Source organism: Mus pahari, chromosome 2, assembly GCF_900095145.1.
Source record: "Mus pahari chromosome 2, PAHARI_EIJ_v1.1, whole genome shotgun sequence".
NCBI lineage: Eukaryota > Metazoa > Chordata > Mammalia > Rodentia > Muridae > Mus > Mus pahari.
The window spans coordinates 33402593-33420352 of NC_034591.1; the positions used below are offsets into that span (position 1 = coordinate 33402593).

At 37.6% G+C, this 17760-nt stretch overlaps 1 protein-coding gene across 2 annotated transcripts in view; it reads right to left on the minus strand.

Moving 5' to 3' along the window:
* The window catches only part of Thsd7a (thrombospondin type 1 domain containing 7A), a 388294-nt gene that overhangs the window by 5307 nt on the left and 365227 nt on the right, over positions 1 to 17760 (minus strand). For both annotated transcript variants that reach the window (XM_021190560.2, XM_029534932.1), the window contains exons 18-24: positions 15783 to 15927; positions 14453 to 14568; positions 9283 to 9400; positions 8913 to 9058; positions 8317 to 8491; positions 4912 to 5085; positions 2031 to 2126 (exon numbers count right to left, since the gene is read on the minus strand). In XM_021190560.2, the coding sequence (XP_021046219.1) occupies positions 2031 to 2126; positions 4912 to 5085; positions 8317 to 8491; positions 8913 to 9058; positions 9283 to 9400; positions 14453 to 14568; positions 15783 to 15927 (970 nt within the window). The remainder of the gene's footprint in view (positions 1 to 2030; positions 2127 to 4911; positions 5086 to 8316; positions 8492 to 8912; positions 9059 to 9282; positions 9401 to 14452; positions 14569 to 15782; positions 15928 to 17760) is intronic.

Consider the following 17760-nt stretch of genomic DNA (forward strand, 5'->3'; position numbering starts at 1 on the left):
CATGTGCTACAAACTGTGAATTGACTGATATGGCACTTTTGAAGATGGAGACAGTTGCCCTAAAGAAGCAATATTGATGACATACTGGGACTCTTAGTTTCAAACTATATTCATTCAATGCAACACAACTTTAGCCAAAACAACTTTTCTTTATTCACTGAGTTCATGGTCTTTTGGACTCAATCAAAGGTTCCCGGAATCTGTTTTTCTTTTAATCTGATAAATGCATTTTTAGGTTTTCATTAATCCACTCATTCATTTTTTTGAAATGTAACAAAACATAGTAAGATAAAACAAAAATGAACTCATCACAAAATCAGTCACTGTGAAGCAATTTCAGGTTAGGGACCATGCTAACCATCACTAAGTATATAAAAAGAAAGCTGTCACATGGCTTCCCTATAATGACAATTTATAAAGTAAAGCAATTGATTCATATAGGTAATGGGCTTTACATTTTTTTTTCCCTAAAGGAACTCACCTGAATGATGGTCACTTATTTACCATAGTCATTTATCATAGTTATTTATCATAGGTCTGTTATACACTGATTTTTTTCAGAGAAAAAATAATTCTATACAGATGTTGTTGTATTAAAAAGAAATTTAAAATGTGATTTATTCTGATCAGTCAGTCTTTAAATTTTGGTTTAATTCTGCATTAGGTGAACCATCTTAGTTGCAGTAGGAAAATAATAGTGTTATAACAAAACAGCAGACGCATATTATTTGCTTCTGTTTTTGAAAAAAAAAAAAAAACCTTCAATCAAATAGAACCTTTTAGGAAACTATGAAACTCCTGAATCACTTAAAGAATGATGTATATTCATTTCGAGGTTCTGAGTTAAGTGGATGACATCTCTAACACTTGGTTTGGAATGTCTACACTGCCTGTCTCTGCCCTTAGCACCCACTCTGCCTAGAATAGAGTTCTGGCTGAGTGTTTTCCTTCACCAAATAATGCTGTTGAGACAGCAAAGAGTTTCCTGGTAGGTGTTTTTTATATTATACATTATATGTCTACTGGGAGATGCTATTATCAAACGCTTCTTGGTACAGCTTTTAGTCACACAGAAAACTCTGTCTTCATAACAATATAATTTGACATTCTGTTCTGGCTTTCATAGAGAGGAAATTAGAAATTAGATTTCAATAGACCTGGGTCAGTTGAAATTCAATATAAAATTTGATGTTTTCCAAGAAGTGCATTGATCCTGGCGGGTCCTGTGATCTCATAATGTACATGAAAGTTAAATCACAAGTGGACTTTACTCAGGGGCACCATGATGCATATGACTTGGTTTTTCTTACCGAAGAGTTGAAATAAGAGTCGTAAGCCAGCAGGTGCCCTCCCTGGGCAGCTGACAGTCAATAACCCTCCTGCTTCTGAAGTGGAGATGCTAGGCAACAGAATTATCTTAAAATGATAATTATGGAAAAATGTTTTAAATTTGAGTTTATGTGTCCAAAGTGAAGTTGTGCTTTAGACTGCGAGTTGTTTTCATGGAATTTTCAGGCTATTCTACACATACTCAGCCTGAAGCCTCTTTTCATTTTACTGGATTGATTGACAATCTTCCTTATTAATCAATAAAATATCTTAATACTAGATTTGCAAATTTCAGTAAATTATATTTATAGATGCATATTCCACTGCTCTGTATCATCCCCGAAGCACAAGAGCGGAAGTAGTGAAAGGGATAATTATCATTTTCTTTTGTATATACTAATTTGTTAATGCATAAAATCCCTATGGAAAATTCAAGAAATCACTTCTATGTATTTATTAACATTAAGTGGTATTTCAATTAAACATATTCTGATGGTAACTGTCCAAAGGAGATAGTAAAGAGAGAACTTGAGATATTCTAATATTTTAAAATGAAATAATTTAGCACTGGTCACCAGACATGTACACACCATACATTTCTTGATTCCAACAACGTGTCAACCTCTGAGGGTCCTTCAGAATTCAGCTGCATTATGTATTCCAGGAATGCATTTAGAGAAACCAAGGCATTGGGGTTTTACCTGTTACATTTACGCCGTCTGACCTTTGGCACCAGACGGTCCGAGAGGAGCCCTTCCAAGCACTTGCCACCCACTTGTACTCGTAGCACTGTCCATCTGCAGGCACAGAGCAAGCGCTGACATGACATTACTCAGGACCACGCAAGAGAGTTTCTTCTTCAGTTTTACTCTTGATTTCTAAGTTTACTTCACTGTCATTTTGCACTGACACTTCTTTTCCCAGCTCTGGGATTTGTTTAATTAATTTCAAATTTTGAGCTTCTGTACTACTGTGGGACAGAGCGACCCTGTCCCAGGAATAGGGTGTATTTCATCTGGCTGGTAAATTTAGGAAGATTATATTGACAGGATTGGAAATTTTATCCAATTATTAGGTTAAATAATCTAGTTCATTAGTTTTCGTTCTATATTTTCTCGGCATTCTAGGTCTCTTCTTCCAGTTTTTAATGTAAGGTGATATTTTCTATACTTACTATGTGTTATATGTCAGATTTCTAAACTATTACAGAACAAAGCTAAGAATTTGAGTATTATATTAACCATTAGATACCAAGATTTTTATTGTTATCAAGATACCACCATGCTCCAACCTGTCACATTATAACGCACTGAAGTTTTGGATATGGCATTTGCTGCAAATATTGAGGGAGTAGTTCTGTATAGAAACATACATAAAAAGACACATGAACAAATATGTTCATCATGCTCGATGTCCAATTATTATAAAATTAAAATTGCTAATTCTCACCAATGAATTAATTTATCAATTTCTAAGACCACGTTAAAAGTAATTTTACAATGCTTTTGTAGTTCTTTCATTTTGTCATTTTTTTAAACAGATGGAAAATATTAGATTTGTATTTGGTCATTGTTAGTATAAATAAACAATCAATGCTCCCAATTATCTCAGGTTTCTGGGATTTTTTTTTTAAACTAGGAAACATTTTTTAAATAATATTCCACATTTAAAAACCAGAATCTTGTACTCTCCCTCCCCATCTCGGTTGTGTGTGTGTGTATGTGTGTGTGTGTGTGTGTGTGTGTGTGTGTGCATGTGTGTGTGTGCATGTGTGTGTGTGTGTGTGTGTGCATGTGTATGTGTGTGCGCACACACACATAGAATCTAGAGGTACATATATGAAGGTTACAGGACAACCTTGGTTATTGGTTATCAATTTCCACATTGTTTGGAACAAAGTCCGCTTTGTTGGCTGTTGAATACAGCAGGCTATCTGGCCTTCAAGCTCCTGGAAATGCTTCTGATTTGGCCTATAATTGTTGCGATTCAAATTCATGTCTTCACATTGAGTGGCTAGTACTTTACTCATGAATTCTTTGCCCCTTAGAATTTATTTTTAACTCTCAACTGTAAGTAGAAATCTAAGAAATTCAGTTACTCAACACAAATTCAACAAAATTAATGAATAGATTTCAAATGTCAAACTGGTGTAACCACTTTGGAAATCAATATGGCTCTTCCTCGGAAAATAGGAAATACTTCTACCCAAAGACTCAGCTATATCACACCTGAGCAGGCATATACCCCCCAAATACCCTACCATACCACAAGGACACTTGCTCCACTATGTTCATAGCAGCCTTATTCGTAATAGCCAGAATCTGGAAACAATCCACATGTCCCTCAAGGGAAGAATGGATACAGAATGGATGCTTAATTTATACAAAGGATTACTATTCAGCTATTAAAAATGAGGAAATAATGAATTTTGCAGGCAAATGGATGGAACTAGAAGATGTCAACTTAAATGAGGTAACCCAGACCAAAAAGGACATGCATGGTAACATACTGCTAAGTGGATTATTAGCCAAACGTTAAGAATACCCATGACATAATTCACAGACCATAGGAAGTTTAACAAGAAGAAAGACCCAAATGAGGATGGTTCAATCCTACTTAGAAGGGGGAACAAAATAATCACAGGAGGCAGAGGGAGGGAGTGACCTGGGTGGGAAAGGGGAGGGGCAGGAGAAAAGGGAGGGTAGGTCAGGTATGGGGAAAAACAAGAGAGAAGCCCAGAGGGCATGGAGAATGAAGAGAAATATACAGCAGTGTGGGGTAAGGAATAGAAGTGTAATCACTAGAAAGTCCCAAACACTAGGCATGTGGGAGGCTCCCAGGTCCCAGTGGAAATGACACAAGCTGAAATGCCCAACAGTGGGGAGATAGACCCTGAAGAGACCACTTCCAGTAGACAGACATGGCCCCCAGTTGAGAGATGGGGCTACCCACCCATCTCAAAAATTTTAACCCAGAATTGTTTCTGTCTAAAGGAAATGTAGGGAGAAAAAACTGAGCAGAGACTGCCCCACATTGGGATCCATCCCAGCTACAGACACTAAACACTGACACTATTGCTGATGCCGTGGTGTGCTTGCAGTAGGAGCCTCACATGGCTGTCCTCTGAGAGGCTCTGCCAGCAGATGGCTGAAACCAATATAGATACCCACAGTCAACCATTGGACAAAGCTCAGAGACCCCAATGAAAGAGTTAGGAGAAGGACTGAAGGAGCTGAAGGGGATTGCAACCCCATAGGAAGAACAACAGTATCAAGGAGCTGGACCCCTGGGAGCTCCCAGGGATTAGGTCCCAACCAAAGACTGGGCTATGGCCCTTGCTACGTAAGTTACAGGGTCCTAGTGGGAGATGCACTTGTCCCTGTGTGGGCTTGATGCCCCAGGGAAGGGGGATGCTAAAGGTATGTGGCAGGAGTAGGTGGGTGGGTGGGAGTACACCCTCTTAGAGGCAAAGGGGAGGTGGGTAGGGTGGGGAGTTCCTGAAGGGGAGACAGAGAAGAGGGATAGATAATATCTGAAATGTAAACAAATGAAATAATAATGAAAAAGAATTGAAACACTTACCATCACATGATTTTGTTTCTAACATCTGCTCTGGACATAGGTGTTGATTCTCCAGTTCTTGTATAATCACTGCTCTGGACCGGACCTGTGTTCCACCAAAGCCAAGATCCTCACCATTTACACAGGTCAGTTGACACAGACTCCATGAAGACCAGTCATTCAAATAACAGTCACCTGTATGAAACAGGTTGGTCATTTATACCCATGAGGAACAATGATGCAGACACTCATTTTGATACTAACCATACATGTTTGGAAGCATGCTAGTTATGCATGATATTTATGAGATTTTGACACACATAATAATTATCAGTTTATATGTAGTGAATATGTTATTTGGAATGGTTGGGTGGCTGGGTGACTTACTGTTATAAAACATAAGCTATGATCTGAAGTTTGTTCATCATGATCATTTTCTAAGAGATAGATAGTATTTAGTCAAAAGCTAACATGATATTTGACTTTATTGTAAAAGGGGCTAGTCAAACCTAACAATACATAGAGCTTGTCTCCAGGTACTCATAAGTTAAATTTGATTGAAGTTAAAGGTGAGAGAACCAGAGCTTATAAATGTCATTTTTTTTTCTTCCCAGAGGAGTCTAGCTGAGGGAGGCTAGTGAGAAGTTGACATTAAAACAGAAACTGGCTATTTCTTCTAATCTACATCTCTAATCAACCACACCCCTCTGAGAAAAATACATAGTACATACAAAATGTCAAATACCATAAATTCATAGCAAATGTCTACAGTCTGATTAGATATCTGTACAATCAACATTTAATCAAGAACAGACCATTCCCAGACTCTCAGAACTCTCATGTAATCATAGCATGTATATCATTTTCCATTCATCATCTTTTTTTAATCATTCATCTTTGTAAGATCTGCTGTATGTTTCAACAGTTCTAATTATGAAACTTGTGAATATTGAAGTACAAGCTTGTATTGAACATATACATTAAATATGTAAGTATGCTGAGTATATGCATAGTAACAAAATTACATGATAGACCCATGTATTCAACCTCTTTTATCATTTTGAAAATAGAAGGTTTAGTGAAACATATCAGTAACAAACCCCCTTTCACTCAACTACCAACTAATTGCTTGGTGACTGAGTTAATTTTGGCAGAGATGAGTCCATATAATGCTCTCATCACTTCAAATATTTCATCTGTCACCCAAATAATTAGAGACTCATATTATGCTGGACATGACTAAATTACACAGATTTGCTAGGAGGTGTGATTGATGAAAATCGTTCTTGTATCATTGGCTAGAAATCCTGGTAATCCAAAAATTATTTATGTGTATGTACAGTATAGCATTATATTGGACAATATCACTATTACCCATGAGAACTGGCCCTATACAATTATTATGTTAAATAGACATAGTAATAAAATGCCTCCTAATTACTGAATGCTCTTCCCATAGAGCAGTACTTCTCTCAATAGAGATGTGTTTTCTTGAAGTAAATGTTTATTAATAAAGACCCACAACTAGTACAGTGCAGAGAATAAGAGACTTTTGAGTGCGAAGTCTTAAATAGAATGTATATATTACATCTTTCCTTCAAGTGTCAGGTATTTTCATGAAAAAGGGTATGGAAAGATTGAAAGTTTCACAGTTGGTAGACAACATCAGGGAATCAGGGCACATGTAAACCCACGGTGATTGTGACTGTACACACAAGACATACCTAAAGTCAAGCCAAACAAAATCCTAACATGGAGATATGGGGGAGCTGGGAATATAGTACCAACCTTATCCCAGGAATTGTTGGCATTTGATAGATGCTGGGAAGTCAGAGTAAGTTTTTGTTAATGGTGTGACCTCTAGTATATGGAGCACACTCCTCATACACAAGAGTAGTTGTCCAGTACGAGGTGGACTCAAATGGTTTAAAAAAGGGAGGAGGAGAAGGAAAGAGAAAGTGGAGAGAACCAGAGATAGAAATAGAACAGGGATGGGAGGAAGGGAAGAGAACATAGGAGAGGGAGAGGGAGAGAGAGAGAGAGAGAGAGAGAGAGAGAGAGAGAGAGAGAGAAAATATGTCAGGCAATAGAGAGGAGAACAGAGGAAAAATTAAAACCGGGTCCAGAGGTGGTGGTGGTAGATCTGGTAGCAGCTCAGGGAGGAGAAGCGCGTAAATATGATTAAAATATATTATAAGAAATTATCAAGGAATTAACAAAATATTATGTAAATTATGTAGTACACTTTGAAAATGCCTGGGAGGGGGCAACTAGAAAAATATTTAAGAAAGTTATAGAAATGTTTATATTTCTGAGATGTCACATTTTGGGTTTCCTGGTGTTTACCAGGAAAACCTGGTATGGGTAAAAATTAAAAAAAAAAAAAAAACTGATGACAGGGTATATAACTTTACCTAAGTGACTATAAACTGAATGGAATTTAGATCTCTTTCTTTTGTGTAAGTAGGCTTAATCTCTATATGTATCTTTATTTGTTATCATCATACATTTTGCAGAGAAAATCAACAATTATATTTGTCTCTATTCTATGAACTACATAATCATCATCTTGAAATATCCATGCCAAGCTTCCAAAATGTAATAACAAAATGAAAGTGAAGCACTCTGTACTAAATACAGTTTTATATTTTGAACAAATCTACTGAAATAATAAATTTACATCATCCCTGCCAAAGATGAAAAGTGTATTCCCTAATTCATATTCTACTCTTTAAAGCTTACTATGTCAAATTTGTCTTACTTCCAAGACACATTGTAGAGGGCTGAATATGCAGCTCATGGATATTAGAGACCTTATTCTGTGCAGGAATATGGTGTACCTCTGACCCACAGATACTGTAGTGAATTGTTAGTAGAGATGTCACTGAATAAGAAGGTTGACACTATTCACATGGACTATACGTGTAACCTCTTCTTGACTCTGACGTTGCAAGATTTTTGATCATACTGTAAACTCTGACATTGGGAGCTGTTTCTAATTGTGGTATGGCTCAGCCATTGATCCTAGAGCTTTCTGTTTACAGTAAACAGTGCTTGTAGTGTGACCTAACCCTAGCACACACCTTTAATCCAAGAGGTAAGTAAAGTCAATACTAGGCCAAGAGGTAGAACAAGTAACCAGTCTACAGGATGTGACCAGAAATAAACTCTAAGGAAGATTTTGTTTTTAATTGAAGGGTATTTAAGACAGAATTGGGGAGAAAGGGGAGAGTACTTCTGGGACACTGATGGAGGATGAAGGCCAGCTGGGTGCTTCCTGTACCTCTCACAGATAGCTGGGTTTCATTCTAGCATCCGGTACCTGAGTCTTCATTGGTACAATCGAATGGCAAGGATTTGTGTTTTTAAACCAACATGCTGGTCCTAGGAAGATATCCCTCAAATACGAATTTTGTTCATTGTTACCTGGGCAGGGCTGGGTGCAGGTTTCCTCCAGAACTATTCGTTTATTACCATCTATGATGAGCTCAGTGTTCGCACAGAACTCTTCATCCACCCCTTTGCTGAAATCCTCAGCTGAGCCATCACTCACAACACAGGAAATATTCCGTGTCCTGGTTCCTTCTCCACACTGAGCCTCCTGGAATAGAGGAAGAAATGGCTAATTAGAAGAAGAAAAATAATACATTAGAGAGCTCACGGCTTGCAGTCATCTCTGCATCACTGGTTTTGATTTACGAATAGCTGGAGAAGCATTAGAAACCCCAGGGATGACGCCTTTTAGGGCACAAGCTCTAAAGCACACACTGAACAATTTATTTGCTTCCTAGACAAAGACAGGCAAATAAATTTTCATTAAAATGGATCTGGTCTTCAAATGATTTTAAAAGTATAGGACAGGGGGTGCTTTGCTATGGAAACTAATTAAAGGACTGGGAAATGGCAAACCCACTGAGATGTTTACAAGGAAACTGACCATCTCTAACATGAAAATACTTCTAGAACCAAGTCTCTGAAGATAAGGAATGCATGCATCCACACAGCTTCCTGAAATTTGATACCTGAACTTGGCATGGAGACCACTGGCCATATTGCCACCGATAACATGGCTTTACTGGGCAAGGCTTGGACTGTTCCATCAGAGAAGGGCAGGGTCTCCCATCACCTTGAAAGGGCTGGGTTACAGTTCTTCTTCGTATCATTTTTCCTTTAAAGATATAAAATGATGCAACTTCAGCATGATGCCATAGTTGTCCAAGTAGGGAGAGGGTATCCGAAGTATCTCTTTTGAGGAGATATTGGCTTAGGAGAGGCTCACATGTTTTAGGAAAGATACATTTCTGTGCACTACCTAATGCAATTTATAGCAAGAGAGATGGTTTGTTTTATATGGCTTTATTTAGTCTGATGCTAGTTGCAATACAAACTAACCTGTGAGTCCACATGTTTGAGAACATTCTGACCAAGGAGACCAGTCAGAAAGCTGACAGTTCAAAGGGCATTCCACTGTGCAGGATGTGTTCATTTGCCAATTCTTTTCCAGCCCAAGCTGAAAGAGGAGAAACAGATATATTTTTATGGGCAGAGAGACAAGGCTGTAAGTACTGCCAGTGGGAAAAGGAACGACAGGGGAGAAAAGGAGGGAAGAAGAAAGGATAGATGAAAGTGTAAGAGCAGTAGAGATGTGATGATTAGAGAGAAGAGGAGATTGGGGGAAGGCAGACAGGGTGGAAGGAAAGGATAGTGGGAAAGGTGCATGGTATAGCAAAACCATTGGAAACGGAACAATTGTTACAAATGTTAAGAATATAAAATGGATCAACTTATTAAAGTAGGAGTCAAGGGCAGAAGGTGAGTTCAAGAGCATGCTGACTCTATACAGTTATGCATTATGTTAATAGTTTCCATAAATAGTGAAAAAAAACCTTGCTGTACCAAGATGATTTATATGACGTGTGGCTATTTTGAAAGGAGTTTCTCACCCTACTTTCCTTTTCAGCCTGTTTATCATTTGTATACAGAGGGGCTACTGATTTCTGTGATTTAATTTTGTAGCCAGCCACTTTGCTGAAGGTGTTAATCAGGTGTAGGAGTTTCCTGGTAGAATTTTTGCTGTTACTTATGTCTACTATCATATCATCTGTGAATAGCAATACTTAGACTTCTTCTTTTCCAATTTGTAAGATGTCCTTTAGTCATCTTATTGCTCTGGCTAGAACTTCAAGTACTAAATTAAAGAGATAGAAAGAAAGTATGTGCTTTGAATCCCTGATTTCTCCAATACTTATAAATGAAGGGGTGTTGGGTTTTTGTCAAAGGCTTTTCTAGCATCTAACGAGTGTCTCATGTTATTGTTTTCTTTCAGTTTTGTTATATGGTAGATTATATTGATGGATTATCCTATAGTGAACCTCTCCTGCATTCATGGGATGAAGCCTACTTGATCATGGTGGGAACACTTTCGATTTGTTCTTTGATTCAGTTTGTAAGTATTTTATTGAGTAGTTTTATATTAATGCTCATAAGGGAAATCAGCCTGAATTTCTCTTTCTTTGGAGAGTCTTTGTGTGGTTTAGGTATCAGCATGACTATGGCCTCATAGAATGAGTTTGTCAATGTTCCTTCTGTTCCTTCTCTTTCTATTTTGTGAATAGCTTGAGGAGTAGTGTGGTATTAGCTCTTCTATGAAAGTCTGGTAATATTCTATGCTAAAAACGCCTGACTCTGGGCCTTTTTTTTTTTTCTCAGAAAGGTAAATAAAATAGATATTGGAGTGGATGGAGGGAGGGGACTGGATGGGAGAGGGGGTAGGGAGCGGAGTGGAGGCAGTGGGGATCAGATTTAGGGTAAACATGGAAAAGAATGGAAATTGGCAATGGTCGGGGTATCTCTAGCATTTTCCAGAGATCTGGAATGGGTAGAGGCACCAGGATGTCTACGGGGTTGTCTCTAGCTGAGGCTCCTAGTATTGGGGGATACTGAAGTGACCACTTCCCATAGGCAGACAGTACTCCCAGTGGAGGGATAAGGACAGCAGCCCAAACATTCTATACAAAATCTGTCCTGTCTACAAGATGTGCAGGGACAAAAGAGAGCAGAGACAGAGAATGGCCAACCAACGACAGACCCTGAATTTAGGCCCATTCTATGGGTAAGAACCGATACCTGATGCTATTAATGATATTCTATTCTAGACAGGAGTCTAGCATAACTGTCCTCTAAAGTGGAAATTTCTGATTTCTTTGGAGAATTAGTTGTGTTATATGATGTTTTTCCATAAACTATCTTATGAGAGGATGTACATGAGAGAATGTTTTGCTAAGAACAGACAAGTGGTGTTTTTCTAGAAGTTGCCTGGGAAAAGGACATGTGATATTTTTCTGGAAGACACACAATATTTGAAAAGAGTATAAGTATAACTCAACAGACTGTGGACTATGCTGTAGCATTGGTTCACCTTGCCTTCTTTGCTAATCATCGTTTATTGTGACTTTGCAGAGAGAAATACACCAAAGAGTTTCTCATGATATTCCTGTAGCTTCAGGCCAATTGGAATGGGTTTCTTCTGGATCAAACTGACATTGCTGATTCATGAACTGTGCTTGTGAGTGGATTAAGCTATTGCTGCTGATTCATGTTAACTGAACTGCTGATATCCTGACAATAATGATTGGAATCACCCCTAAGTACTATTTCTAAACAAGTCTATATCCTCTCTGTCCTATAAACCTTTGCTTTCTACTACCTCTGGTGGGTGGTGGGATAGAAGGGAGCTTATAGCATTTAAATCCTTTATAAAGTAGGTTTTAAAAATATAAGCCTACAGTCCTCGGAGAGGTTTCCCCAAAAGCCAATGGAAACAAGTGCAGGAGCTCACAGTTAAACATTAGATGGGGGGAAAAAAAAGGGAAAAAGAAAAAGAAAAAAGAAAGAGTTGGGGGAAGGATGGAGGGACCCAAAGAGAACAGAGACTCCACAGGAAGACCAACTGAGTTAACTAGCCTGGATCCTTGGGGGCTCTCAGAGATTGAAACACCAACCAAAGAATGAGCATGGGCTGACCCAAGAACCCCTGCACTTATGTAGCACATGTAAAGCTTGGTCTTCATGCTGGTCTCCAAACAATTGGAGAGTGGCTGTCCCTGAATTTCTTGCCTGTCTGTGAATCCCATTTCCCTAACAAGACCACTTCATCTAGGTATGCCTAGTCTTGCAGTGATGTGATGTGCTGACAGAGTTGGGGGTGATGGAATGTGTGTATGTGTGTGTGTATGTGTCTGTGTGTGTGTGTGAGAGAGAGGGGGGGAGGGAGGGAGGGAGAGAGGGACAGAGGGGGAGAGGGAGAGAGAGAGACAGACCCCCAGGTGATGACCTCACTCCCTTCTCAGAGGAGAAGGGGATGAGGGAATGGGGAGAGGATTTGCATGAGGCAGACTGGGAGGAGAGGGCGACTGATATGAAGATGTAAAGTGAATAAATAAATAAATAAATGAAAAAAAGAAATGTTAGAGAATTCATCTTTCTTAAAAGGAAATGTGGGTCCTCAGGCAAGTTTTAGATATAAATGTTTTATATAATTTGCTTATGAAGAACTTCTATTCTCAGGTTTATCTCATCAACTCTGCTATAACTTTATTTATTTATTTATTTCTATGGCCTTTCATAATGTACCATTTTATTTGCATTTTGATCCTGTCATTGTGACTTACATGTTACAGTTTCAAAGTATATATAAGAAAGAGTTTCAAGTTCACAGGTAATATATTTCATTCCAACATTTAAAGTGAAGTCAAAGGTACGAAGAAGCATTAAAATAAAAAGTATTAATATTATAACGGAGAATAACAATTTTTATTGGTAATTCTCAGAACTGCCATTCCTTTTTGCTTTGCATGAAAAAGTAATTTAAATTTTTAGTATCTGTACAATATGTAAATGTGCTGTTATGAGAATGGATATAGACTATGAAATTAGACAAGAGACCATGGGAAGGAAACAAGGTATATTGAGGAAGGAGAGTGATGGGAATGTTAGTGAATTTAACCCTAGTTTTCCTCTTTGTTGGGCACTAATGACACATTCCTTTGTGACTATTAGAGAAGCAGCAAGAGCTACCTACTGCTGCTGAACTGAATACAGGGTTTGCACAGGGGCTGGTAGGTAGGTGGTCCGAGCATTGTTTACAAAGCCAGCACAGTTGTTCCTGGAACCAGCTGGACTCATAGGGATGCATAAAATGGTACGTGTGTTGTTTAATTCCCACAGAGAGCAGCTTAGTTTTCCCTGAAGACAGCATTTGCCAGGGTGTTAGGATCTGAACCTGTAGTTGTCCCTGCAAAATTCACAGGATAAAAGAAGCAGTTTAAAAGAGTCCTGAATGCATAGGGCTTTACTACTAAAGCAGTCTCATTTCACATTCTTGTAAGGAGGAAATTTTCCTGGGTGTTTGCCAAAGAGACTACACTAATCAGCCTGAGCTGGATCACCTACCATTCTCTGGGAAGTTAGTGTTTGTTGTAATAATCTTCACACACAAACATGTTATTTACTGTTGGTTATATTGCTTGAATGTAACATTTAAAAAGAAAAACCTGGTTTTAATTTACTTTAATTTAATATATAAATAGGTTGATAAACAAGATTTTACAGGGAGACATTTATTGACTAAACAAAGTGATGCTTTCAGAGCATCAGGAAGTCCATCCCTATAGTCAGAGATGTGAGGAAGTTAAAGTTACATACACTTTGACAATGGCACTAAGTGGGTTTAAGTAGTTTCCACTGGTGGCTTTCCCATTGAGAGTTAAGACAATTCTCTTTCAGATCTACTGAAGCTCTTGCTTATTTTGGTCTGAAAAAATGACCCTGTGCATATCAGAAGCACAGGGAGTGAAAAGACAGGGATGTCATTGCCTTTGTGGTGTGACAATCAGACAGAAATCTCTTCCATGCAAGGTGTAGCTTCATGATAAAAAGAAAGGTCAATGCCAAGTATCTCTGCTGCCTGGAATGATGGAGCTAAGAATCATAGCATCACTTTCCTTGGACGATTAACTATAAACTACAATCTCTGAGCCTTAAAGATATTAGTGACAGACTTCATTGCTTTGCTGGAGCATTAAGCTCTCTTATCCAGACCTGAGACCTAAGTACTTAGATTTTCACAGCTGGGTATCACATCTTCATATCAAAATCTGCTCTGAAACTGCATGTGATCAATGTTTAGCAAAAAAAAAGAATAAATGATGGGTCTTGGCAGGTGTCCAAACTCTGCACCCAAATCACATCAAATTACAAAAGATGATGAATGGTCTGATTAAGATTTATTGCTTTTATTCACCTTGATTGCTTATTGTTTCCTAAGCATTTCTTCCAGAACAGGCTAATTAGCATACCTCAGGGCTCCAAGCAGAACAAAATACAGGAAATTATCTGTGGAAATCAGTAGCGTGGATACTGTCTCTTTTCTAGAGGGCACTAGACAGCCTGTGAAAACAGCTGCTGTCCATGCAAGTGGGTGGAGCAAATGCCACTTGGCTCCATGTGAATTTAAATTATTAGAGAAGAATTCCTTCAAAGATTTAACACAACACTCACCCACCTCTTCACAGTACTTTAGGTCAACAGACTTGCCATCACTTCGAACACAGTCCAACATTCTTGTTTTAATGCCATTCCCACAAACCGCCTTCTCGCTCAGCTGACACGTACTCCAGTCTGAATGAACAAGACCCATCAGAACAGAAAGCAATGCATATAACAGACTTCAGATGAAACTCTGATGACCTGAATCCCATACCTAATTCACAACTGCTTCCTAAGCCCCTCAATCAATCATCCCACATGCAGAGCATATGGGTCCCAGATTTGAACACATTAGGAATCAAATGGAATTGCTGAGGTTGCACATAGCGGTGGGGATTATTTTTTGAGGCAGATGTCTACTCGACAATCTTGACAGCTAGCTATTTAGTGATATTGTAAAAACGGCTTGGCTGTACAGATCAATATCATTTCAAAACTTTTAAAAGAAGAATAGAAATAAAAATGTACAATTATGCATCTTTTAGCAAAGTAAGGATAATTTTAATGGATGGTACTCTATGTAGTTATATTAATAGTATGTACTTCATTTTCAGGAAGTAAAATTTTTTAAAAATACAAACTCATTTTGTAAATAAATTCAGCATATTTATTAAATTCCCTTATTTTGTATCTTTTCCTAAAACCATTCTTTCATCTTTCTCCAGGCAAGTACAATGTACCCTAAAGAACTTTTATTTCCTTGTGGCATCAAAGCAAACTGTAGAGAAAACTAAGAGACATAAGCCAGTGCAACTGCTATGTGACTTTCTTAAATTTCTTGAGCTTGTTTCAACATAAATGTTATTAGGAAAAAATCCAAGTTAGATTCAATGTTGTACCAAACCATATGAACCAATAAAATATTGTCGATGTGTATGTTTTGATGATATTAACTGAAATTTAAGAAATAAATGCAATTTATCACAAGTCTACTTTTCTGATAATTATTTTTAAGATTACGGACATTTTATATCATGTTAATGTTCACAAATGTTCCAGTGTCTCAAGAATTATTGATGTATATGTAAGAATCAAATATCTGATAAAAAGAAAATATTTTCCAAAATCTCAAAATAGAAGGAGGTTTTATAAAGGATTTTTTTTGAATATTTATCACATACTTCTCAAATTTAGTCTTTGCAATACTTTTATTCTTCATATTTTGATGGTTTCTTAAAAAAGTAAAACAGATGACTACTTCTGTCATGCGATACTGATTACATCTCAGAGTGTAAACTGTGTCTCTAAATGGCACACAGGTAGAGCTGGCCTAGGCTGTTGAGACTGGAGCTGATTCCTATGGGAAGAAGCATCAGGATCTATAAGGACACAATGATGTGCTTTACCTGTGACATTATAGTCATAGTGGTAACAGTTTTTGTTCAGGTTACAGGGCTCTTTCTCCACAGCATCAGGGCAGGCTCTTCCTTCATCAGCAGGCTGTCTGATGGGATCGGCTGACCTCTGCCTCGAACCACTTGGATTGCAAGGCTTACAGAGAACAATACAAGTTTTTAAGAAAGGTAAACTTACATATTATTGTGTATATTCTGATTCACCATCACCTCACAAACATGTCTCAAGTAGGTACCCCACATGGTTTTCAGTAGTGAAACACCATGCTTCTAGAGAAAGTTTGCTTCCTTAAGAGTTCTTTAGTTTAATGTTACTTCCCTATGCAGCATCCTTCATCAAAACATCATTACTTAAAAAAAAAAAAAAAGAGAAGTTTTCTTAGACAGTCATGTCAATCATTCACAATTTAGTCACACAGGTCTTTCTCAAAAAACTCAGGTATAATAATCCTGACTAATACACACACACACACACACACACACACACACACACACACATATATATATATATATATATATATATTCAATATTTTACATTCTGAATTCATAAAATATACATTAATAGTACATTAATGAATTAACTAAAATTCAAATATTCTATACATGAGTATAATAAGTGTACTAAGGGCTGAATCAAAGAGTAGTTGTTTCTTTCATTACTTAGGATGTTTTGATCTCTTAAATCATTTCTTTTTTTATTAGATATTTTATTTATTTACATTTCAAATGTTATCCCCTTTCTTATTTCCTGTCTGAAAATCCCCTATCCTCTGCCCCCTCGCCCTGCTCCCAAACCACCCACTCCGCTTCTTGGCACTGGCATTCCCCTATACTGGGGGATGAAGGCAAGAAAACCAAGAAGTAGTAACACATTTATTTCCAATAAAATAATGGAAATTGGTAATTATTTTAATTATTTGAATTTGTGTATTCTCCTATAATATGTGTAAGTATAATATATAAACTATAATGTGTACACCTTTAAAATTCTCATTATTTAGAATTTGTGTTCATTGTCTTCTCATAAACATAATATAAATTACTACTTGTTACATTTGTTTAAAAAAAAAAGAAAAGTAAACTTAACCATATATAAGCTAGCTTGCTTCTGGAGCTGGATTTAGAGTAGTAGTTCATTGAACTAATTTAAACAAAGAATTAACCTCACTATGATTCAAAGTTCAGAGTTTCCATATGTAAAATGTAGGCATTGTCAGAGTCTGATGTCCCATCCTAGCTAGAAGATGTTTAAGTCATTATCTCACACCTATAGAAACACATTCATATGGGCCACTTTTAGTAACACAGAATGCTAATTCCATATGCTGCAATGATTCACATATATTTAAATGTGTATGAATGCCTATGTGTGTATATAAATTGACTTAAACCATTTAAATAAATATCAAGGTATTTGATGTTCTTAATGCATATCCTCATATAAACAATTTAGAGTCTACACAGTGGCTGGCTATTATCTTATTGGTGCATCTTTCTATAAACATTTAGATTGTAAGAATAGAAAGCGACAAACAATTTTGGATGTCTTAGGCCTAAAGTAGTTATTGCCTTGGCCTCTGCTCTTGCTGTATGTTGATCACGTCACTGAGGGAAAACTTAATGTATTGAGAGAATGCAAATATAGAAAGTTCCTGCTAGGGCTGGAGAGATAGCTCAGTGGTTAAAGAGAATTCACTACTAAAATCAGCCACCAAACAAAGACACTATTGCATATACCAGCAAGATTTTGCTGAAAGGACCCCGATATAGCTGTCTCCTTGAGGCTTTGCCAGTGCCTGGCAAATACAGAAGTGGATGCTCACAGTCATCTATAGGATGAAACACAGGGCCCCCAATGGAGGAGCTAGAGAAATTACCCAAGGAGCTGAAGGGGTCTGCAACCCTATAGGTGGAACAACAATATGAACTAACCAGTACCCCCTGAGCTCATGTCTCTAGCTGCATATGT